Source organism: Ceratotherium simum, chromosome 4, assembly GCF_057802395.1.
Source record: "Ceratotherium simum simum isolate JZ-2026a chromosome 4, ASM5780239v1, whole genome shotgun sequence".
Lineage (NCBI taxonomy): Eukaryota > Metazoa > Chordata > Mammalia > Perissodactyla > Rhinocerotidae > Ceratotherium > Ceratotherium simum.
The window spans coordinates 39,987,865-40,006,150 of record NC_141903.1 but is presented as its reverse complement, the minus strand read 5'-3'; the positions used below and the strand labels follow the sequence as shown (position 1 = coordinate 40,006,150).

General features: G+C 41.3%; 1 protein-coding gene across 5 annotated transcripts in view; it reads right to left on the bottom strand.

The window, feature by feature from the left end:
* Positions 1-18,286, bottom strand: part of MACROH2A1 (macroH2A.1 histone) — a 75,878-nt gene that overhangs the window by 21,446 nt on the left and 36,146 nt on the right. For 3 of the 5 annotated variants that reach the window (XM_087429770.1, XM_087429773.1, XM_087429771.1), the window contains one exon: positions 6,218-6,328. In XM_087429770.1, the coding sequence (XP_087285896.1) occupies positions 6,218-6,328 (111 nt within the window). The remainder of the gene's footprint in view (positions 1-6,217; positions 6,329-18,286) is intronic. The other 2 variants (XM_087429772.1, XM_087429774.1) reach the window with 1 other exon arrangement.

The following is an 18,286-nucleotide window of genomic DNA, read 5'->3' as shown; positions in this document are numbered from 1 at the left end:
AGTAGATTCTCAAAAGAGGGCCCTGCTTAGACTAAAAGTCATCCTTTGCGAGAAAACAGTTGTGGAAATAAATTTGGTCAGATGGCCAGGGAAGGGCTCTGGCTAGGCCCTGCCAGAGGGTAGTAAGCCTCCTTTTTGGTTAGGACTCAGAGAGGAGGAACAAGCTTTCCTCACTTGGACTTTCCAGAGTATGGTTCCCAGCACTGCAGGGTGATTTAGGGGCCACCCACATCCCTGAATCTGAAGGAAGCCCATTGGGGTGATCTCACAGCGAAGCTCTCAGAAGCACAGGGCCCTAGTGCCAGGACAGACGCACAGAAAAGAGACAAGCATCAGGGCCAGGGTGCTCACTGCTGTGCTGGGGGAGAAGCAGTGTCAGTGGGCACAGATAGGGGGCCTCAGGGTAAAGCAAGTGAATGTTCAGGATTCAAGACAAGGTAAAGGGTTTGATTATGACATCATATAAGTACTGCATTTTACTTCAAGAAAATGCTATTCATAAAAACTCAGGTTAAGCCAGTACTCCCTGCTCCCACCAAAAAAACCCACAACAACCCATACTGTGGGAAGAGGCAGGAGGTTGTTGGGGGAGGAAGGAAAAGGAGAAAAAAGGGAAATGCTTGGTATGGTATGGATGAATATACTTTTAAGACATCTGAGATTCCTTTTTTGTTTGTTTAAAAACCATACATGTTCAAATCCTTACAACTCACGCCATTTTTTTCCAATTGTATAGATGCTTCTGGATTTGTACTCAGAAATGCCTCATTGGAAAATCAGCTATTTCCATGGGCTTCGATTCAACTAGCAGGGGAAACCCCAGTAGCCTGTCTCTGCCTCTGCCTGGTGAGAACCACCCCTCTGTCTAGAACGGGCTCTCTGGGGAAACCGTGGGGCTTCATGGCTTTGCTGAAGCGAGGGAGTGGGTGCAAACAGAACTCAAGTTCCTCGGAGAATTCCCAGTCACTCTGGACTCGTCACCTTCCCTCTGAGCAGAGGCAGCCCTGCTCTTGAAAGCACATAAGTCTGCACCTCAGGGAGCCACCACCACCAGCACTGAGAATTCCCAGCTAACCAAGGGCTGGTTCCCTCTCACCCACAGCTGAGTCTTGATTTTCCAACTATGCTCTGCTGTGCACCAGGCTCAGCACAAGTCCTCAGCATGAGGGGCTAAGCCACAAAACAGTTTTGCTGCTACTAAAAATGTACAAATGTATGTTTAAAAAAATCCTCTGGACTATAAAGCGTGTGCATGTTTGTCTGGGAGACCGGGGTGGGGCGGTGGGGGTGTGTGGCACGGAGGACAAATTGCTTCAGGCACTTTGGAAAGACAAATGGGTAATCACCTTGGCTTCGGCAGGCTGAACCAGTGGGCAGAAGCTAACAGAGAGAGGGTCATGAACAAAGATGGTAGCTCCCCTGGACAGGAGAAGAAAACCCACGAGCATAGGGTGCAAATGGGCCATGTATGCTCATGTCTGAAAAGGATCCTGCTGTCCAGTGGACACACGAATAGGCCTGGTAGGGCCAGGATGATGCCTAATTCTAGGAGGTCCCAGGGTCCCCCCACCACCACCCAGGGTCAAATCCAACTGGGCCTCTCAGCCGAAGGGCAGTGGTTGTCTGAAGCACATGGCAGAGCAGGGATACTTGTGGGTGGGGAAATCAGATTTTTGGGGAACTGTGAAAATTCCCAAGTTTAGTCTGATTTTCTGGGAGGGAGGGGGGTCATTAATGATTTCAGAATTTGAATAAGGTGACTACTTCTTTGTCTCATCATTGAGAAAGATGGAAAACTAAGTTTTGAACCACAGCATAGGGAATTTAAAATATCTGTGAAGACTGCTGGCCACTGGAGAGTGACCAACGGGTACTGCCAGTGATAGAGCAGAAGGGGGTCCCGCTGGGCCACGGAGCTGGGAGAAGGGGACTTCGCCAAGTGTCCTTCAAGATCCCTTTTCCAACCGGGACCTGATTACCCTAATCCCAGCTGGCTCTTCTGTAGCTCTGATGTCCACAGTCCTCCCTCTAGTAGTTCTAACCCTTGTTCTCTACTCATGATGGAACTCCTTAGAGGAGAAGCTCCTCGAAGGCAGAGAGTAGGTTGCCTCCTAGCCCCGAGTGCCACACAATGCCTACAATAGTGCTCGGATTTCTGCTGCCACACAGAGTAGGAACTGAAGGTCAAACATTCTGACACATCTCAGAGATGAAATGAACATCCCCCTTCCCTTAAAGCAGGGCTGATGGAAACATGAGAGCTCAGGAACAGAGCCCTTGGCCTGAGTTGGACCCAAGGTGGCTCAGAGCCAACCTGGCCATCCTGGAAGGGAGGTGGCACCCACCATTTAGGTCAGGAGGTGGCCTGCCAATGATAGGGAAGGAGCCGGTGGCTTGGAGCTACTGGATGGACATCTGGCTACCTTGACATGACCTACTTGGTGACAGGAAATAGTACAATCCTATTTTTTTACATAATATGATCAGAAATTCAATTTTAGGGAATGAAAGTGCTTGTTAAAGGATTATCTGAGTGACATGTCAAGTCTAGCCTCTAATTGTCAAATTTTGGTGTCTCTCATTCCCTCATAATTGACAAGGAAGGAAGAAGACTGGCCCGTCTTATTTCCCTGTGTTAGCCACATAAAATGCAACTCTTTTCCTGTCCCCAAAGTGCATTTCAACTAAGAAGTATGGAAAGGGCGATGTCTTCCACAGAATAGTTTCTAAATTCCTCATGGAGAACCACGTTTTCTCTGTGGCCCAGTCTAGGGCCCACTCCTGCCCTTGCCTCTGGGATGAAAGGACTCCACCTGTGCTATGCTGCCCACCCTGCGTGCATCCCCTGCCTCAAGCCTGGTGGTGGCATCTGGTGGGTTTCAGGCTAGAATGTGTCACACAAAGATAAGGACACGTGTGCACTACTGGAGGCCCAGGAGTCAGGTCACCACTCTTCACGGCTTTGCCAGTTTCCTAAACTGTCTCAGAAGCCAAACTGAGGAGGTAACGGCCCCTTCCTCCTCATTGCTGCTTCAAGAGCTCCCTCTCTCCTTACAGTTTTCCAGCCTCCGGGAAGGGAGTAGGGTGTTTGGATCTGAGGGAGAAAACCCACAGTACTCCACCCCTGCCTTTAGTGGCCCACAGGGCTGCGGCTGTGATCTAAATAGTTTGGGAAGGTGTAGACCCACTCATACCCTCCTTACACTGCCTTTCCAACTGTTTCAAATAATACTGACCCTACCGAGGAAGCCTAAACCATTTACTACCACTGACACAGATTTAGAGAAATACACACTGGAAGTATTTTTTGGGAAATAAAACCATCAGGTTTTTAAATCTCTGAAAAAAGGCTTGCGAACCACAAAGCAAAAACATTTAGTCGATTCAGACTCACAGCACTGTTTTCTTTTGAAAAACGAAAGAAAACATTTTTTTTGTAATGAGGGCAATGACTCCTGAGACTTCAGCATGTGAAATACATCATCAACAACAATTAGATCCCGGGCTCCTGAACCAGAGGCCAGCTTCTCCTGTGAGCAGCCTAGCAACTGTGCCTTCCCAGACTGGAGCGAGCACAGTATCACCTTTCTCCACCTCAGCTTGCTTGCAATATACAAGCATTGGTGTCACTGTCACAGATGGAAAAATAAGATTCGTAGAACACAGGGTACCATATAGTCATCGTTCTAAAGTACCCTTTTTGAAATATTTCCTAAAATCCCAGTGAAAATTAATGTCTCTAATCACAACATTTTAACACGTGCTTTGTGTCAACATTCGTATGTGTCGGTTTTATGACTCTTGCCCCTTTTGCTCTCTATGCCATGACTTTCACCTGACAGTAACGGCCAATAAAGGGCCAGAAAGTACTGCTTCAAAATAATGCTCCAAACTATAGCACTCATCCCATCTTACACTGCAGGGGCGCAAGGTTCCACAAAGGGGTGCCAGCACCTAGTTTCTATTCTCGTGCCCAGGCTGACTTGAGATGCCGCTTTATTCTGTGACACCACATTTGGGGAGACGCAGTTTACTCTGCTAAGGAGTGTCTGCAGTGTTGGATTTGGGGGTCCCTCATCCTGGATGTGTGAGTCTTGGGTCATTAAGCTGGAAGCACATTTAACTAGAAGGGCAGTCTCATGGGAGCTTGGTGTTTGTTCTCACCACTAAAACTTAACTGTGTGACATGGCAAAGAGGGCGAGTGGTCTGTCTGGTTCTGCACCCAGCCCTTTCTCTTAAAGTTGACCATTTTACACTGGGTTCCAACTCAACCAATCCTTTCAGATTCTCCCTCCAAAAGTCCAGACACCAAACAGATTACATTAGTTTCATTGTCAAGTCCACTTCTTCCAGCTTCCTCTATTTCTATTTAACATTAGATGACATGTCTGTAAATTCTCACAGAGCATCAATACTTCCCTATAGCTTTTTGGACTCCTCCTCCCCAACTCTGGGTGGGGTACAGTCAGTATTAGCAGAATTTGTACTTTCTGGTACTTTTATGCCTGTGGCACCTGGTCCTGAGGCCTGGGACCAGTGTACCCAAAATGGAGAAGATGGCCCTGCTTGGTTGCAGAGGAGCTAGCAAGGCACCTGCAGCCTTTGCCGCCTCCCTTCCAGGGCTCACGTGCAGGAGAACCCAGACGAAGCCCCCATCAAAGACCAAGAAGTGCAAGAAGAGCGTCTCCACTTGCACATGGACATTTGCATGGCTGAGCACCGCTATTTCAGAAATATCTCAGTTCATCTAGGAAGTGGCTGTGAGGAGTTCTGATGTGAGGTTGGCTTTGGGGTAGCCGGCAGGAAGTAGCAAGAACAGAGGGAAGGGAGAGGCCAGGGTCAGGGCACCCAAGGGCTGGGAGGAGGAAGGAGGGAGGGAGAGGATGGCCCCAGGGGCTGAACTATTCTACCTGTTGAATAGGCTGCCAAGTCCTGACTAATCATCTGCGTTAGGGATCTATAGCACACTGGAGCTAGTCCTCAACAGCAGTGGGTTTTCACACTTTAGTTCAAACCAAAGCAATGTGGATGACAGGTCACATTAACTTTCAATATATTACCCAAAGGACACGTTAAAGGGTGTGAAAGTAGACCCAGGTGGTTGCCTTCACTGTTGAGTTCAAATTTTTTAAATAAATAAAAAATATTTTAAACAAAAACTTTTAAACGCCCCAGACCTTAAGATGACAACTAGTGCTGCTTATTTTTTCCTTTGAAAAATGCATACAGAATACAGAATACAGATAATGGTTATAAAACGTAAACTGTAATGGTTATTTGCTGGAACACAGAGTCCACCACAGGAATTGCATCATGAGAGCCTGAGTGCAATGAGTGACAGGAGGGTGGGGGGGGAAGGAGTGCTTGCAGTGATGTGAGCAGGACGGTGTCACTGAGATGCAAAGAAAAATTGACAGTGAGGTTTTAAAAATGATGCAGCTTCAGAACCAAGTTGTTAACCACATTCAAACCAGACATAATTGACATGGAAGGTCAAATTCATGCCTTTCATTTTTTTTTTAATGTAGGATAAAAATGTTAAGAAAAGGTTAATTCCCTCTCTCTCCACCCTTTTGTTTTGGCATTAATAGAGAAATATTAATCAATTCTCATACTCAGCTCTGAAAGGCCTTTGCATCATTTTTATTTTCAACAAAAGTGAATCATCTTTTACAAAACCATGGCATCCTGGCAAAGCTGCATCACTGGGGCAGCTGAAAATGTATTGCCCACGGTTAAAACAAACCAACGACTGGCTTGAGGAGTCCTCAGGCGGCTCTGCACCCGTTGTGGAAATCTAGAAACAATCCCGCCCCCTGATCAGGGGCTCTACCTTCAGTGCCCACCAGAAGAAGTGGGCTGCCTGCTTGACCCTTCCTTTTCCAGAACCCAGTTTGGACTTCTGGCTGTTTTTCTGGCCAGTGCTATATGATGATCAAGTTATCCCACATAGGCAGCTCCTGCCTCAGACCAAGCCCCGGGGTGTCCCAACCGCCCAAGGGAGCCACTTTCCCTCTTCTTTATCATCATCTCGTCTTCCCGCCTGCCAGTCTCCCCAGAGCTTCTCCCTCCATGGCCCTCCCTAAGGCCACTCCTAAAGCCCTGGCTGCCCACTTTCTCCACTCACACCCATGAGGCCTTCCTGCTAGCAGGACAGGTTCTGCCCCCCATCTGTCCCGGGGCCCGCGAGCAGACCAAGTCTGCGCATCTGCCTACCTTCTGGCCGAGGAAGAGGCTCTTGGTGGAGAGGACCGTGAAGCCGTCGGCGGGCGTGCCCTCGGTCGTGCTGTCGGCGCTGGCTGCCTTGCTGACTTCCCCCTGCTTCTTCTTGCACAAGTGGAAGAGTCAGTGCAAAGCCCGCGCAGGCAGACCACAGGAATCGGGGCTTTCTAACAGGAAGGCGACTCACAGGCCTTGCCCATAATACTCAAGAGAAACCGAAAACTAAACCGCAACCAGTTCTCAGCATTTCTCAAAGTGGGGGCTGAAGGCTTATTTTGAAGTCCAACAGTTCTATGAAAAGTGTTAAATTGTATTTTCATCACTTTTTATCTCAAAAAATAGCTACTTAAAGGCAAACCTTATAGTGATAATTTAGAACAGAACCATTTTCATAAATTTAGACCAAGTACATGTCTCCTAATTAAGGGTCTCTACTTCCTAGATGTCTGTACGCTACTCCCTCTACTCAGATTTGAGGGAAAAAATAAACTGTTCTAGGTCATTAGCTCTCAAAGAGCCAAAACGTAGACCAAAGACCATACCCTCCATCCCTCCCCCGCCCAGGAAGTAAGACCCCCTACTCTCCTTCATTAAAACCAGCCTTGGAGAAGGACCCACACGGTGGCAGCTGGTGAGCCCATTTGTCCCCTTGGGGTCTCTCACGGCCTGTAGGGGCAGGGATCTGGACATGCTCTTGAGCCTCTAGCCAGCATCACTCAGACTGAAGTGTGCATACCCTGGGGTTCCCAAGAGCGTTCCAAGGAGTATGTTGTGTAGAGAGGTTTAATTAATTTCCAGATCCCCCACTTCCTCATGTACTTTTTCCTAAAACTCATCTGTCCTAAGAGTGACCTACACCTGTGGTCACGGTTTCATGCTGGGTCTTCTTGCACAACCACCCTTCTCCCACCTGCCAGAGTGAATATTAGTGTGGTGCACCACCCCGGAAGCATGGATGCACGTCTTTCCTAGTCTTTTATATAATTCTGTTAAGGACAAGGCTTGTATTAGAAATGGATATTTTGCCTCATTTGGGGATTTTCTGCATTCAGATATACTGTAGAGTGAATAGTGGGACCAATGGCAATTTTTGTTTAGACACTTCACCTTTTCCCTTCCCCCAATTATTATCAAAAATTACGTCACTCTTGAGGGACGGTTCAGTGGGAGCAAATCAAGAAAGTAGGGGGTGAGAAATATTACAGATGCCATGTCTTCCTGCAGGACGAATCTGGACAATAAACTCGGGGCAGGGCCCATGCCCTATCCATATGCCCATTTAGGATTCAAATTCATTAACACAGTAATATTTTTACTTACAATGAAAAATAAGGTCTAATTTTGCTGAGTACTTTAAAAATAAGGACCGCTTTGGCATTTAGGTTATATGGCTAACCTGGAACATTTTCCATAAATTAAGTGAGCTAAATCTGAAGCTCCAAAGTGTTGATAAAATGATAAGACAAAAAGCATTTTATCAAGAAATATGGTATTAGCAAAGATATAATAAAATTATAACTATTTTGGTTTTCCTAATACTTCATATCAGATTTGACAAGTGAAAGAGCAACAGGTATAATCAACAATTACATGGTAAGTCTTAGTAAAGCCTCTTTTGATATACTTTCCAGGAAACAAAAGAAGGAAAGAAGGGCTGCATGACAAATCCTTTTGAAAGTCAGATGTTTCTAATTCTGTGCTTTCAACAGAACTGTAGAAATACTGAACTGAGTTAACAGCTGATAGATCATTAAAGAACAGACTGATGGAGTTCAGTTAATAGTAACGTACCAACGCTGGTTTCTTAGTTGCGACAATATACCAGGGTTATGGAAGATATTAACAACGGGGAAACTGGGTGAGGGATAGTTAGGAACTTGCTGTACTGTCTTTGTAACTTTTCTGTAAACCTAAAAAGATTCTAAAATAAAACATTTATTTCAAAAAATTGATGACAGATTACTACGTGATTGTTGGCACATAACTCAGAAAGAGTTCAGAGGATTGAGCGATGTTGCTGTAACCAAATCCTTTCCATTCCCATTTAATTATTTTTGTGAACAAGATTTTCCAGGCACTTATACCTATAAATATAAAAATATAGGATGCTGAACTTGGTCTCATTTTATCGATAAGTAACATTCATCTTAGGAGACTTGAGTTAATTGGAAAAACCCTATCTTCATCCATCTCATTACCAGACACAGTTCCAAAAAATTTTACATTTTCCTTAATAGTTATTAAAATTTGTAACGTATTCATCAGTTTGATGAATTGTGTACTATTAATAAATGTGATAACTATCCAATTCTGTAGAATCCATAACATTTAGTGCTTTTATGATCACAAGAAATTTTTTCAAAATAAATTTAAATTTATATACATTATTTTTGTTGTGGAGATCAATAAAATACTACAAGCATAAAAATGTGTTACATTTGGATAAAATTTTGTGGGGCAAGTGAAAGAGAAATAAGGGCTCAAGGAGAAAAATAATGTAAATGTTCCAACTTAAAAAAGAGCCTGTTTGTGTATTTTTTAAATGATGATGGTAGATCAAATCATCACAGTATTTAGATTTCTTTGGATATGTTTAAATGAGCAACGAAACAGTTTTCTTCTTAAATGTCAATATTTATTAGATACCAAAAATTATATCCTTTGCAGATATTTAAATTTATTATGAAAAGTTTAGCTGTCAAATTTTAAATGTGTGAGATACAAAGATTTTCAAAATTGTTTAGGAGGTACGCAAGCAAACAACTTTGAACACCACTGCTCTACCCACTGAACACCACACATACAGGACATGCTTGGTAAATGCTTGGGAATGGGATGCAGTTGATAAGTAGACAAGGATTTAGTGCTTCTGCCCAAGGATGCTTGGATTTTAAGAGGCAAGAAAGCCCTAACTAATAAAATTTCAGGCATCTGGGAGTAGGAGCTGGTTTTATTGGAAGAGTCGTCGTGAGAGCTTCCCTATGCCCCTGATACAACAAGTCAGCAGCCACCTATGCAGCCAGGTTATAAGGATTAACCTGTGATTAATGAATACTGTGATAACGAATATTTTTCTCCTTGAGCCCTTATCTCTTTCACTTGCCCCATTCTCATATTATTCTCATAATATTCAGCCATGATTCATTTGCTTGTGTCCTCCTCCATTAAAGCTATTGCCCCACATCATAAATTGGCACAGCCACTACGGAAAACAGCATGGAGGTTCCTTGAAAAATTAAAAATAGAACTACCATATAATCCAGAAATTCCATTTCTCGGAATATATCCAAAGGAAATGAAAATACTATGTTGAAGAAATATCTGCACTCCCATGCTCATAGCAGCATTATTTACAATAGCCAAGACATGGAAACAACCTAAGTGTCCATTGACAGATGAATGGATAAAGAACTTGCGGTATATATATATGCAATGGAATATATTCAGCCATAAAAAGGAAAGAAATCCTGCCAGGAAGCCCAGAGAGTTCCAAATAAGATGAACCTAAAGAGATCCACACCAAGACACGTTATAATTAAAAAGTCAGAAGTTAAAGACAAGGAGAGAATCTTAAAAGCAACAGGAGAAAAACAACTTGTTACATGCAAAGGAACCCCCATAAGACTATCAGCAGAAACTCTGCAGGCCAGAAAGGACTAACACAACATAGTCAAAGTGCTGGATGTCAAAAACTTCCAACCAAAAATATTCTACCTGGCAAAGTTGCCCTTCAGAATTGAAGGAGAAATAGAGTTTTCCAGACAAGCAAAAGCTAAAGGAGTTCATCACCACTAAACCAGCCTTACAAGAAATGTTAAAGGGACTTTAAGCTGAAAAGAAAAGGTGCTAATTAGTAATAGGAAAACATATGAAAGTATAAATCTCACTGGTAAAGGTAAATATGTAGTAAAGGTGGTGGATTAATCACTTATAAAGCTAGTATGAAGGGTAAAAGACATAAACAGTAAAAATAACTATAACTACAAGAATTAGTTAAGGAATACACAAGATAAAAAGACGTAAAATGTGACATCAAAAACATAAAACTGCAGCGGGGGCGGGGAGAGTAAAATGTAGCTCTTTAGAATGTGTTCAAACTTAAAACACACTGTTAGAAATATAAGTTGTTATATGTAAGCCTCATGGTAACCACAAAGCAAAAGCCTATAGTAGATAAACAAAAGACAAAGAGAAAGAAATCCAAGCATACCACTAAAGAAAATCATCAAATCATGAAGGAAGAGAGCAAGAGAAGAATGGAACAAAGGAACTACAAAACAGAAAATAATTGAAAAATGGCAAAAAGTACATACCTATCAAAAAGTACATTAAATGTAAATGGACTAAATTCTCCAATCAAAAGAAATAAAGTGGCTGAACAGATAAAAACACAAGACCCATCTATATGCTGCCTACAAGAGAGACATTTCAGATCTAAGAACACATACAGACTGAAAGTGAAGGGATGGAAAAAGATTTTCCATGAAATGGAAACCAAAAGAAAGCTGGCATAGCTATACTTATATAAGAAAATAGATTTTAAAACAAAAACTGCAATAACAGACAATGAAGGGCATTACATAATGATAAAGTGGTCAATCCAACAAGAGGATATAACATTTGTAAATATTTATGCACCCAACATAGGAGCACATAAATATATAAAGCAAATATTAACAAACCTAAAGGGAGAAATAGACAACAATATAATAATAGTAGGGAACTTTAATACACCACTTACATCAATGGATAAGTCATCCAGACAGAAAATCAATAAAAAAACATTGGCCTTAAATGACACATCAGATAGATTTAACAGATATATACAGAACATTACATCCAAAAGCAGCAGAATACACATTCCTCTCAGGTACACATGGAACATTCTCCAAGATAGATCATATGTTAGGCCACAAAACAAGTCTTAATAAATTTAAGAAAAATGAAATCATATCAAGCATCTTTTCCAACCACGATGGTATGAAATTAGAAATCAATTACAAGAAGAAAACTGGAAAATTCACAAGCATGTGGAAATTAAACAATATGCTACTGAACAACCAATGGGTCAAAGAAGAAATCAAAAAATACCTTGAGACAAATGGAAATATAACATTATTTATAATAAATTATAAATACAACAAAACTTATGAGACTTGTCAAAAGCAACTCTATGAGGAAAGTTTATAGTGATAAATGCCTACATCAAGAAACAAGAACTATCCCAAATAAACAACCTAACTTCACAACCCAGGGAACTAGAAAAATAAGAACGAAGCCCAAATTAGTAGAAGGAAGGAAATAAAGATCAGAGCAGAAATAAATGAAATAAAGACTAAAAAGGCAATAGAAAAGATAAATGAAACTAAGAGCTGGTTCTTTGAAAAGATAAACAAAATTGACAAATCTTTAGCTAGATTCACCAAGAAAAAAAGAGAAGACTCAAATAAATAAAAGCAGAAACGAAACAGGAGACATTACAATGGATACCACAGAAACAAAGGATCATAAGAGACTACTATGAACCATTATATGCCAAAAAATTGGAACACCTAGAAGAAATGGATAAATTTATAGAAACAAACCTAACAAGACTGAATCATGAAGAAACAGAAAATCTGAACAGACTGATTACTAGTAAAGAGATTGAATCAGTAATCAAAAACCTTCCAACGAACAAAAGTCCAGGACCACATGGCCTCACTGATGGACTCTACCAAACATTTAAAGAAGAATTAATACCAATCCTTCTCAAACTCTTCCAAAATATAGAAGAGATGAGAATGCTTCTAAACTCATTTTATGAGGCCAGCATTACCCTAATACCAAAACCAAAGACACCACAAGAAAAGGAAATTATAGGCAACATCTCTGATGAACATAGATTCAAAATCCTCAATAATATATCAGCAAATCAAATTCAACAATACTTTGAAAGGATCATATACCACAATCAAGTGGAATTTATTCCAGGGATGCAAGGATGGTTCAAAATCCACAAATCAATCAATGTGATACACCACATTAACAGAATGAAGGATAAAAATCATATGATCATCTCAATAGATGCCAAAAAGGCATTTGACAAAATTCAACATCCATTTATGATAAAAACTCTCCACAAAATGGGTACAGGGGGAACATACCTCAACATAATAAAGGTCATGTATGCCAAGTCCACAGCTAACATCATACTCAACAGTGAAAAGCTGAAAGCTTTTCCTCTAAGATCAGGAATGAGACAGGATGCCCACTCTTGCCACTTTTATTCAACATATTATTGGCAGTCCTAGCCAGAGTAATTAGGCAAGAAAAAGAAATAAAAGGCATCCAAATAAGGAGGAAGCAAAACTGTCACTATTTGCAGATGACATGTTATTACATATAGAAAACCCTAAAGAGTTCACCAAAAAACTGTTAGAACTAATAAACAAATTCAGTAAAGCTGTAGGATACAAAATCAATATACAAAAATCTGTTGAATTTCTATACGCTAACAACAAACCATCAGAAAGAGAAATCAGGAAAACAATCCCATTTACAACTGCATCAAAAAGAATAAACTACCTAGAAATAGATTTACCCAAGGAGGTAAAAGACCTATAAGAAGAAGAAGAAGAGAGAAATAAATGGAAAGATACTCCATTCTCATGGATTAGAAGGATCAATATCATTAAAATGTCCATAATACCAAAAGCAATTTACACGTTCAATGCAATCCCTATCAAAATTCCAATGGCATTTTTCACAGAAATAGAACAAACAATCCTAAAATTTCTATGGAACAACAAAAGACTCCAAACAGCCAAACCAATCTTGAGAAAGAAGAACAAAGCTGGAGGCATCATGCTCCCTGATTTCAAACTATATTACAAAGCTATAGTAATTAAAACAGTATGGTATTGGCATAAAACAGACATATAGACCAATGGAACAGAATAGAGAACCCAGAAATAAGCCCACACATATATGATCAATTAATTTACCACAAAGGAGCCAAGAATATACAATGGGAAAGGACAGTCGCTTCAACAAATGGTGTTGGGAAAACTGGACAGTCACATGCAAAAGAATGAAACTGGACTACTATTTTATACCATACACAAAACTTAGCTCAAAATGGACTGAAGACATGAATGTAAGATCTGAAACCATAAAACACCTAGAAGAAAACAGACGGTAAGTTCCTTGATATTGGTCTTGGTGATGATTTTTTGGATTTGACACCAAAGCAAAGGCAACAAAAGCAAAAATAAACAAGTGGGACTACATCAAACTAAAAAGCTTCTGCACAGAAAAGGAAACCATCAACAAAATGAAAAGGCAACCTACAGAATGGGAGAAAACATTTGCAAATAATATATCTGATAAGGGGTTAATATCCAAAATATATAAAGAACTCATACAACCTAATAGCAAAAAGACAATCTGATTGAAAAATGGCAGAGGATCTAAATAGGCATTTTTCCAAAGAAGACATACACATGGCCAACAGGTACATGAAAATGTGTTCAACATCATTAATCATCAGGGAAATGCAAATCAAAACCACAATAAGATATCACCTCACATCTGTTAGAATGGCTATTATCAAAAAGACAACAAATAACAAGTGTTGGTGAGGATGTGGAGAAAAGGGAACCCTGGTACACTGTTGGTGGGAACGTAAATTGGTGTAGCCACTATGGAAAACAGTATGGAGGTTCCTCAAAAAATTAAAAATAGAACTACCATATGATCCAGCAATTCCACTTCTGTATATTTATCTGAAGAAAATGAAAACATTAACTCAAAAAGATATATGTACCCCCATGTTCACAGCAGGATTATTTACAATAGCCAAGACATGGAAACCAACTAAGTGTCCATCGATGGATGAATGCATAAAGAAAACGTAATATATACATAATATATATAATGGAATATTATTCAGCCATAAAAAAAAGGACATCTTGCCATTTGCAACAACATGGATGGACCTTGAGGGCATTATGCTAAGTGAAATAAGTCAGACAGAGAAAGACAAACACTGTATGATCTCACTTGTATGTAGAATCTTAAAAAAAGAATAACAAAAAACAAAACTCATATTAAAAAGAAATCAGACTTGTGGTTACCAGAGGCTGGGGCATTGGGGAAGGGGGAACTGGATGAAGGCAGTCAAAAGGTACACACTTCCAGTTATAAGATAAATAAGTTCTAGGGATGTAATGTACAACATGATGACTACAGTTAACACTACTGTATGGTATATAGGAAAGTTGTTAAGAGGGAAGATCCTAAGAGTTCTTATCACAAGGAAAAAAGATTTTTTTCCTTTTCTTTTTCTTTGTATGTATATGAGATGATGGATGTTAACTAAACTTATTGTGATAATCATTTCACAGTGTATGTATGCCAAATCATTATGCTGTACAACTTAAATGTATACAGTGCTGTATGTCAATTATATCAATAAAACTGAAAAAAGAGAATGCTGTAGAGGGTGAGGTGGAAATTGTAAGCAAAACATATATTATGAACACACAAATAAATTTAATGAGATGCCAGAATGTGATATTAAAAAAATTTTCTTAAGCTGTTGCCCCACTCACCCTGCAGTGGGCGGCATTGCAGCCCTCCACCATCAGGACAGAGGAGCTTCTGCCACATGAAGTGGTCCATGGCCACAGGACATACAAGTGACACTATGTTTGAACTCTGAAGTTCTGTATTTGATCCCTGGTTCTACCAGCTGCATAACCTTGGGCAAATTGCTCACCTTCCCTAAGCCTTAGATACCTCGTCGGAAAAAGGAGACTAAGGTGGGAGACTCCTGATTAAACGAGTGGCCAAGAGAGAAAGCGCTCCAATCCTGTGCAAGACAAGCCATTCCTACTTCATTCTCTCCAGTCCCTCTACTCGCAGATAATGCCTGCCTGTTCCCTACAAGATTCCCAGCCCATGACGGGGGAGCTTTAGGTCTGCACAGTTGTCTTGTGAGATGTCACTACATTCAAGTCAAAATAGCTGTGCCCTAAATTTTTCATAAAGCCTGCAGTCTGGGATTATGTCCCTTCCTAACGTTTTGGTATTAAAATGCCCTTTCTTTCATGAAATGGTGATAGTAGGTGGTAGATTCTTTTCATCTCCTGGCTTGGGGGGAAAAAAAGAAGCCAGCAAGCAATAGTCTTTGTCAGTCTCCAACATAATTGACTTTATAGAATTTTATATTCTATAAATCCAAAAGCTCCCATGTATTGTACGCACACCCAGCTTTGTTTTGAGCAGCAGAAAACCTGTAAGGTCAGAGTCAATAGGAGACACATCTGTAGAACTAAGTGTCCAATAAGACTTATGTAAAATCATCAACCCAAGATTATCTACACCTAGTCTCTTTCACTCTGATGTTTGAACTGCTGCAAATTTCATTAAAAAACCAGCAAAATTTTGCAAGGATGGCAGCTTCTCAAAAGAACCAATCCCTTTCTTTGGCATCCCTTACCAGAACATTAATCACTCAATTTGCAGTTTAAATATTTATTTCTCAAAAAAGAACAAGGCACGCTACCAAAATCATCTTTGGCTTTCTGCCAGGCAGTGAGGAACAGGCGTATCTTCATAATGTAGGATGGTGGTTTTCATATGGGGGTGGAGTTCAGTTGGGGTGGTAGTGGGGGTTTATATTTGAAAAATCCTAGGTGAGATAATTTTTTATCCAAATTTTTGGCAAAAACTATCTTCTTGGAGATCCCCTAAAGATTATCCTATGGCTCTTAATAAACATTCTGACAAGGGGTCTTAACCTGGGGGATTTAGGCATAAATGGTTTCCTTTGAATCTTCGGTATTTTATGCATTTGAAAACCTCATCTTGAGAAGGGTCCCCAGGCTTCTTCGACTGCCAGAGGCGTCCATGTTATGGACATGTTAGGGACCCCACATGCAAGTCCTATCAAGTTCTTTCTGGGAGGAGCCAGGCATGCTCCCACCTCAGGGTCCCCACCTGCTGTTCCTCTGCCAAGCGCTCTCTTCTCCTAGTCACTTGAATGCCCAGATACCTTACTCCTCAGGTCTCTATTCAAGTGTCACCTTACCAGAGAAGCCTCACCCAACCACTCACATAAAATAACACTGCCCACACCATCACTCCACTTTACTTTGTCACAGCACCTAGTCCCCCATCTTCTGTTAATGACTCTCCTCCCCTCACTAGACCAAAGCTCATGGAGCATGGAGGGAGGGCAGGCGCCCTTGGGTCACTGCTGTACCCAAACTACCAAGAACAGTAACGAGCACATGTACACTCGGTAAATATTAATGGAATGAATGCATCTTCTTTAAACAACTTGGTGTTAAATGTTAAAGGAATGAGGCAATTTTTGAAATTTCTTAATGAGATGAAATGCTCTATATGTGAGCAACAGCCACCAAACCTGGAAATACACCGTCTACCACAGCAAGTGCACCTTGAGGACTTTATCCTATAGAGACACTCGCACCTGAGCACAGAGACCCACACACAACGATGGTCACTGTGGCACTGTCTGTCAGAGGGAATGCTAGAAGCAATTGGAAGTCCACTCGGGGAGAACTGGTTATGTTGGTTTTGCATACGTAAGTAACCAAAGTCACACCATGAAATACCAAAGCAGCTCTGCACGCAGAGATACGGGAGAACTGCCAAGGTAGTAACAGCAGCAGCTAACACTTGAGCCACTGTGATAAGCACTTTACATGAATTCTCTTTTAAACCTCCCAACCACTCTGTGTTATAGCTCTATTTTACAGATGAGGAAACTGAGACACCAGAGAAGTTAAGTAACTTTCCAAGGTCACACAGCCAGGAAACGGCAGAACTGGAACACAAAGCCAGGTGAGCTGGCACCCTTAACCACCATACCACATCGCCAAAACAGTGGGTAACCCGATTTACATGTATGCATTTACATATATTACACACAAAGGCAGGTAGGATGGGGGAGGTTTTGTGTGTCTGTCTGCTTTTACATGCACAGACTTTCTGAAAGGATATATAAAAACTCATTAGAGACACTACTCTGGGGAAAAGTGGGGGAACTGTGGCGGGAGTGAGGTTTTTTCACCACATACTCTTTTGTACCGTCCAAACTCTCCCATGTATCACCTAGTCAAAAACACATTATGCAAATATTCATAGAGTCATTGAACTGAAAGGCTGGAGTGGACTCCGATCATTTTCTGAGGGGGGTAAACTGAGGCACAGATTGTCTGAGGCCACCCAGGGAGGAAGGAGGAGCCCGCCCTAAGGCATTGCCAGGGGCCCAGACTCCAGCTCCCCGTGGGTTTTGTTGCCTTCTCTAACCGTCTCCACTATAGCTGACTCAGCTGTCACAACTGGAGACTTTCAAAACCTTCCAATTACATAGAATTGGGGGAAAAATTATGATTTGGAATTCAAGTGTTGACACTTGAAAAATACCAACTCCCTTTCACTACAAGTGCTTTAGCATGTTTCTCTGCATGTCTCTGGAAAGGTTATTTTCAGAACATTCCACTTAAACCTGGAGATGCAGGGTTCTCCACTGTTTCTGGGAGCTGACACCACAATTTACATTAAACAAATGTTTTGAAAATTAGCTGTTCACGGTTCCAATTACAGCTTCCCCCAGGGTTTAATGTTAGCCAAATACTGGTACAGTAAGCAGACAATATGTTTTATTGTGTGGAAGAAAAACAGACCACCATAACAGACTTCCTGCTTTTGTAATCAAGGGAAAAGTTGAGTGTTCGAGTGATTATTGGCATATGGTTATTAGAAACACTGAGTTCCAAATATAGCTACTAGGAGCTAAAGACACACACACACCCCTCTATATTTCAAGTCCAAAAATAAAGAGAAAGCGTTCCTAGTGTTTGGTAAATTGGGAAGTTCAGAAAGTCATGGGGCAAAAGCCACAAGGAGAAGAACAGGGTGACAGGGAGCAAGGTTCAGCCCAGGGTTGCTGGAGGAGCTGCTCAAACACCAGCTGGCAGCGGGCCGGCATGAGCAAGGGCCATGGCTCTGGCCACGGCGAGGGAGGCTCAGCCGAGGGACACGGTTCCA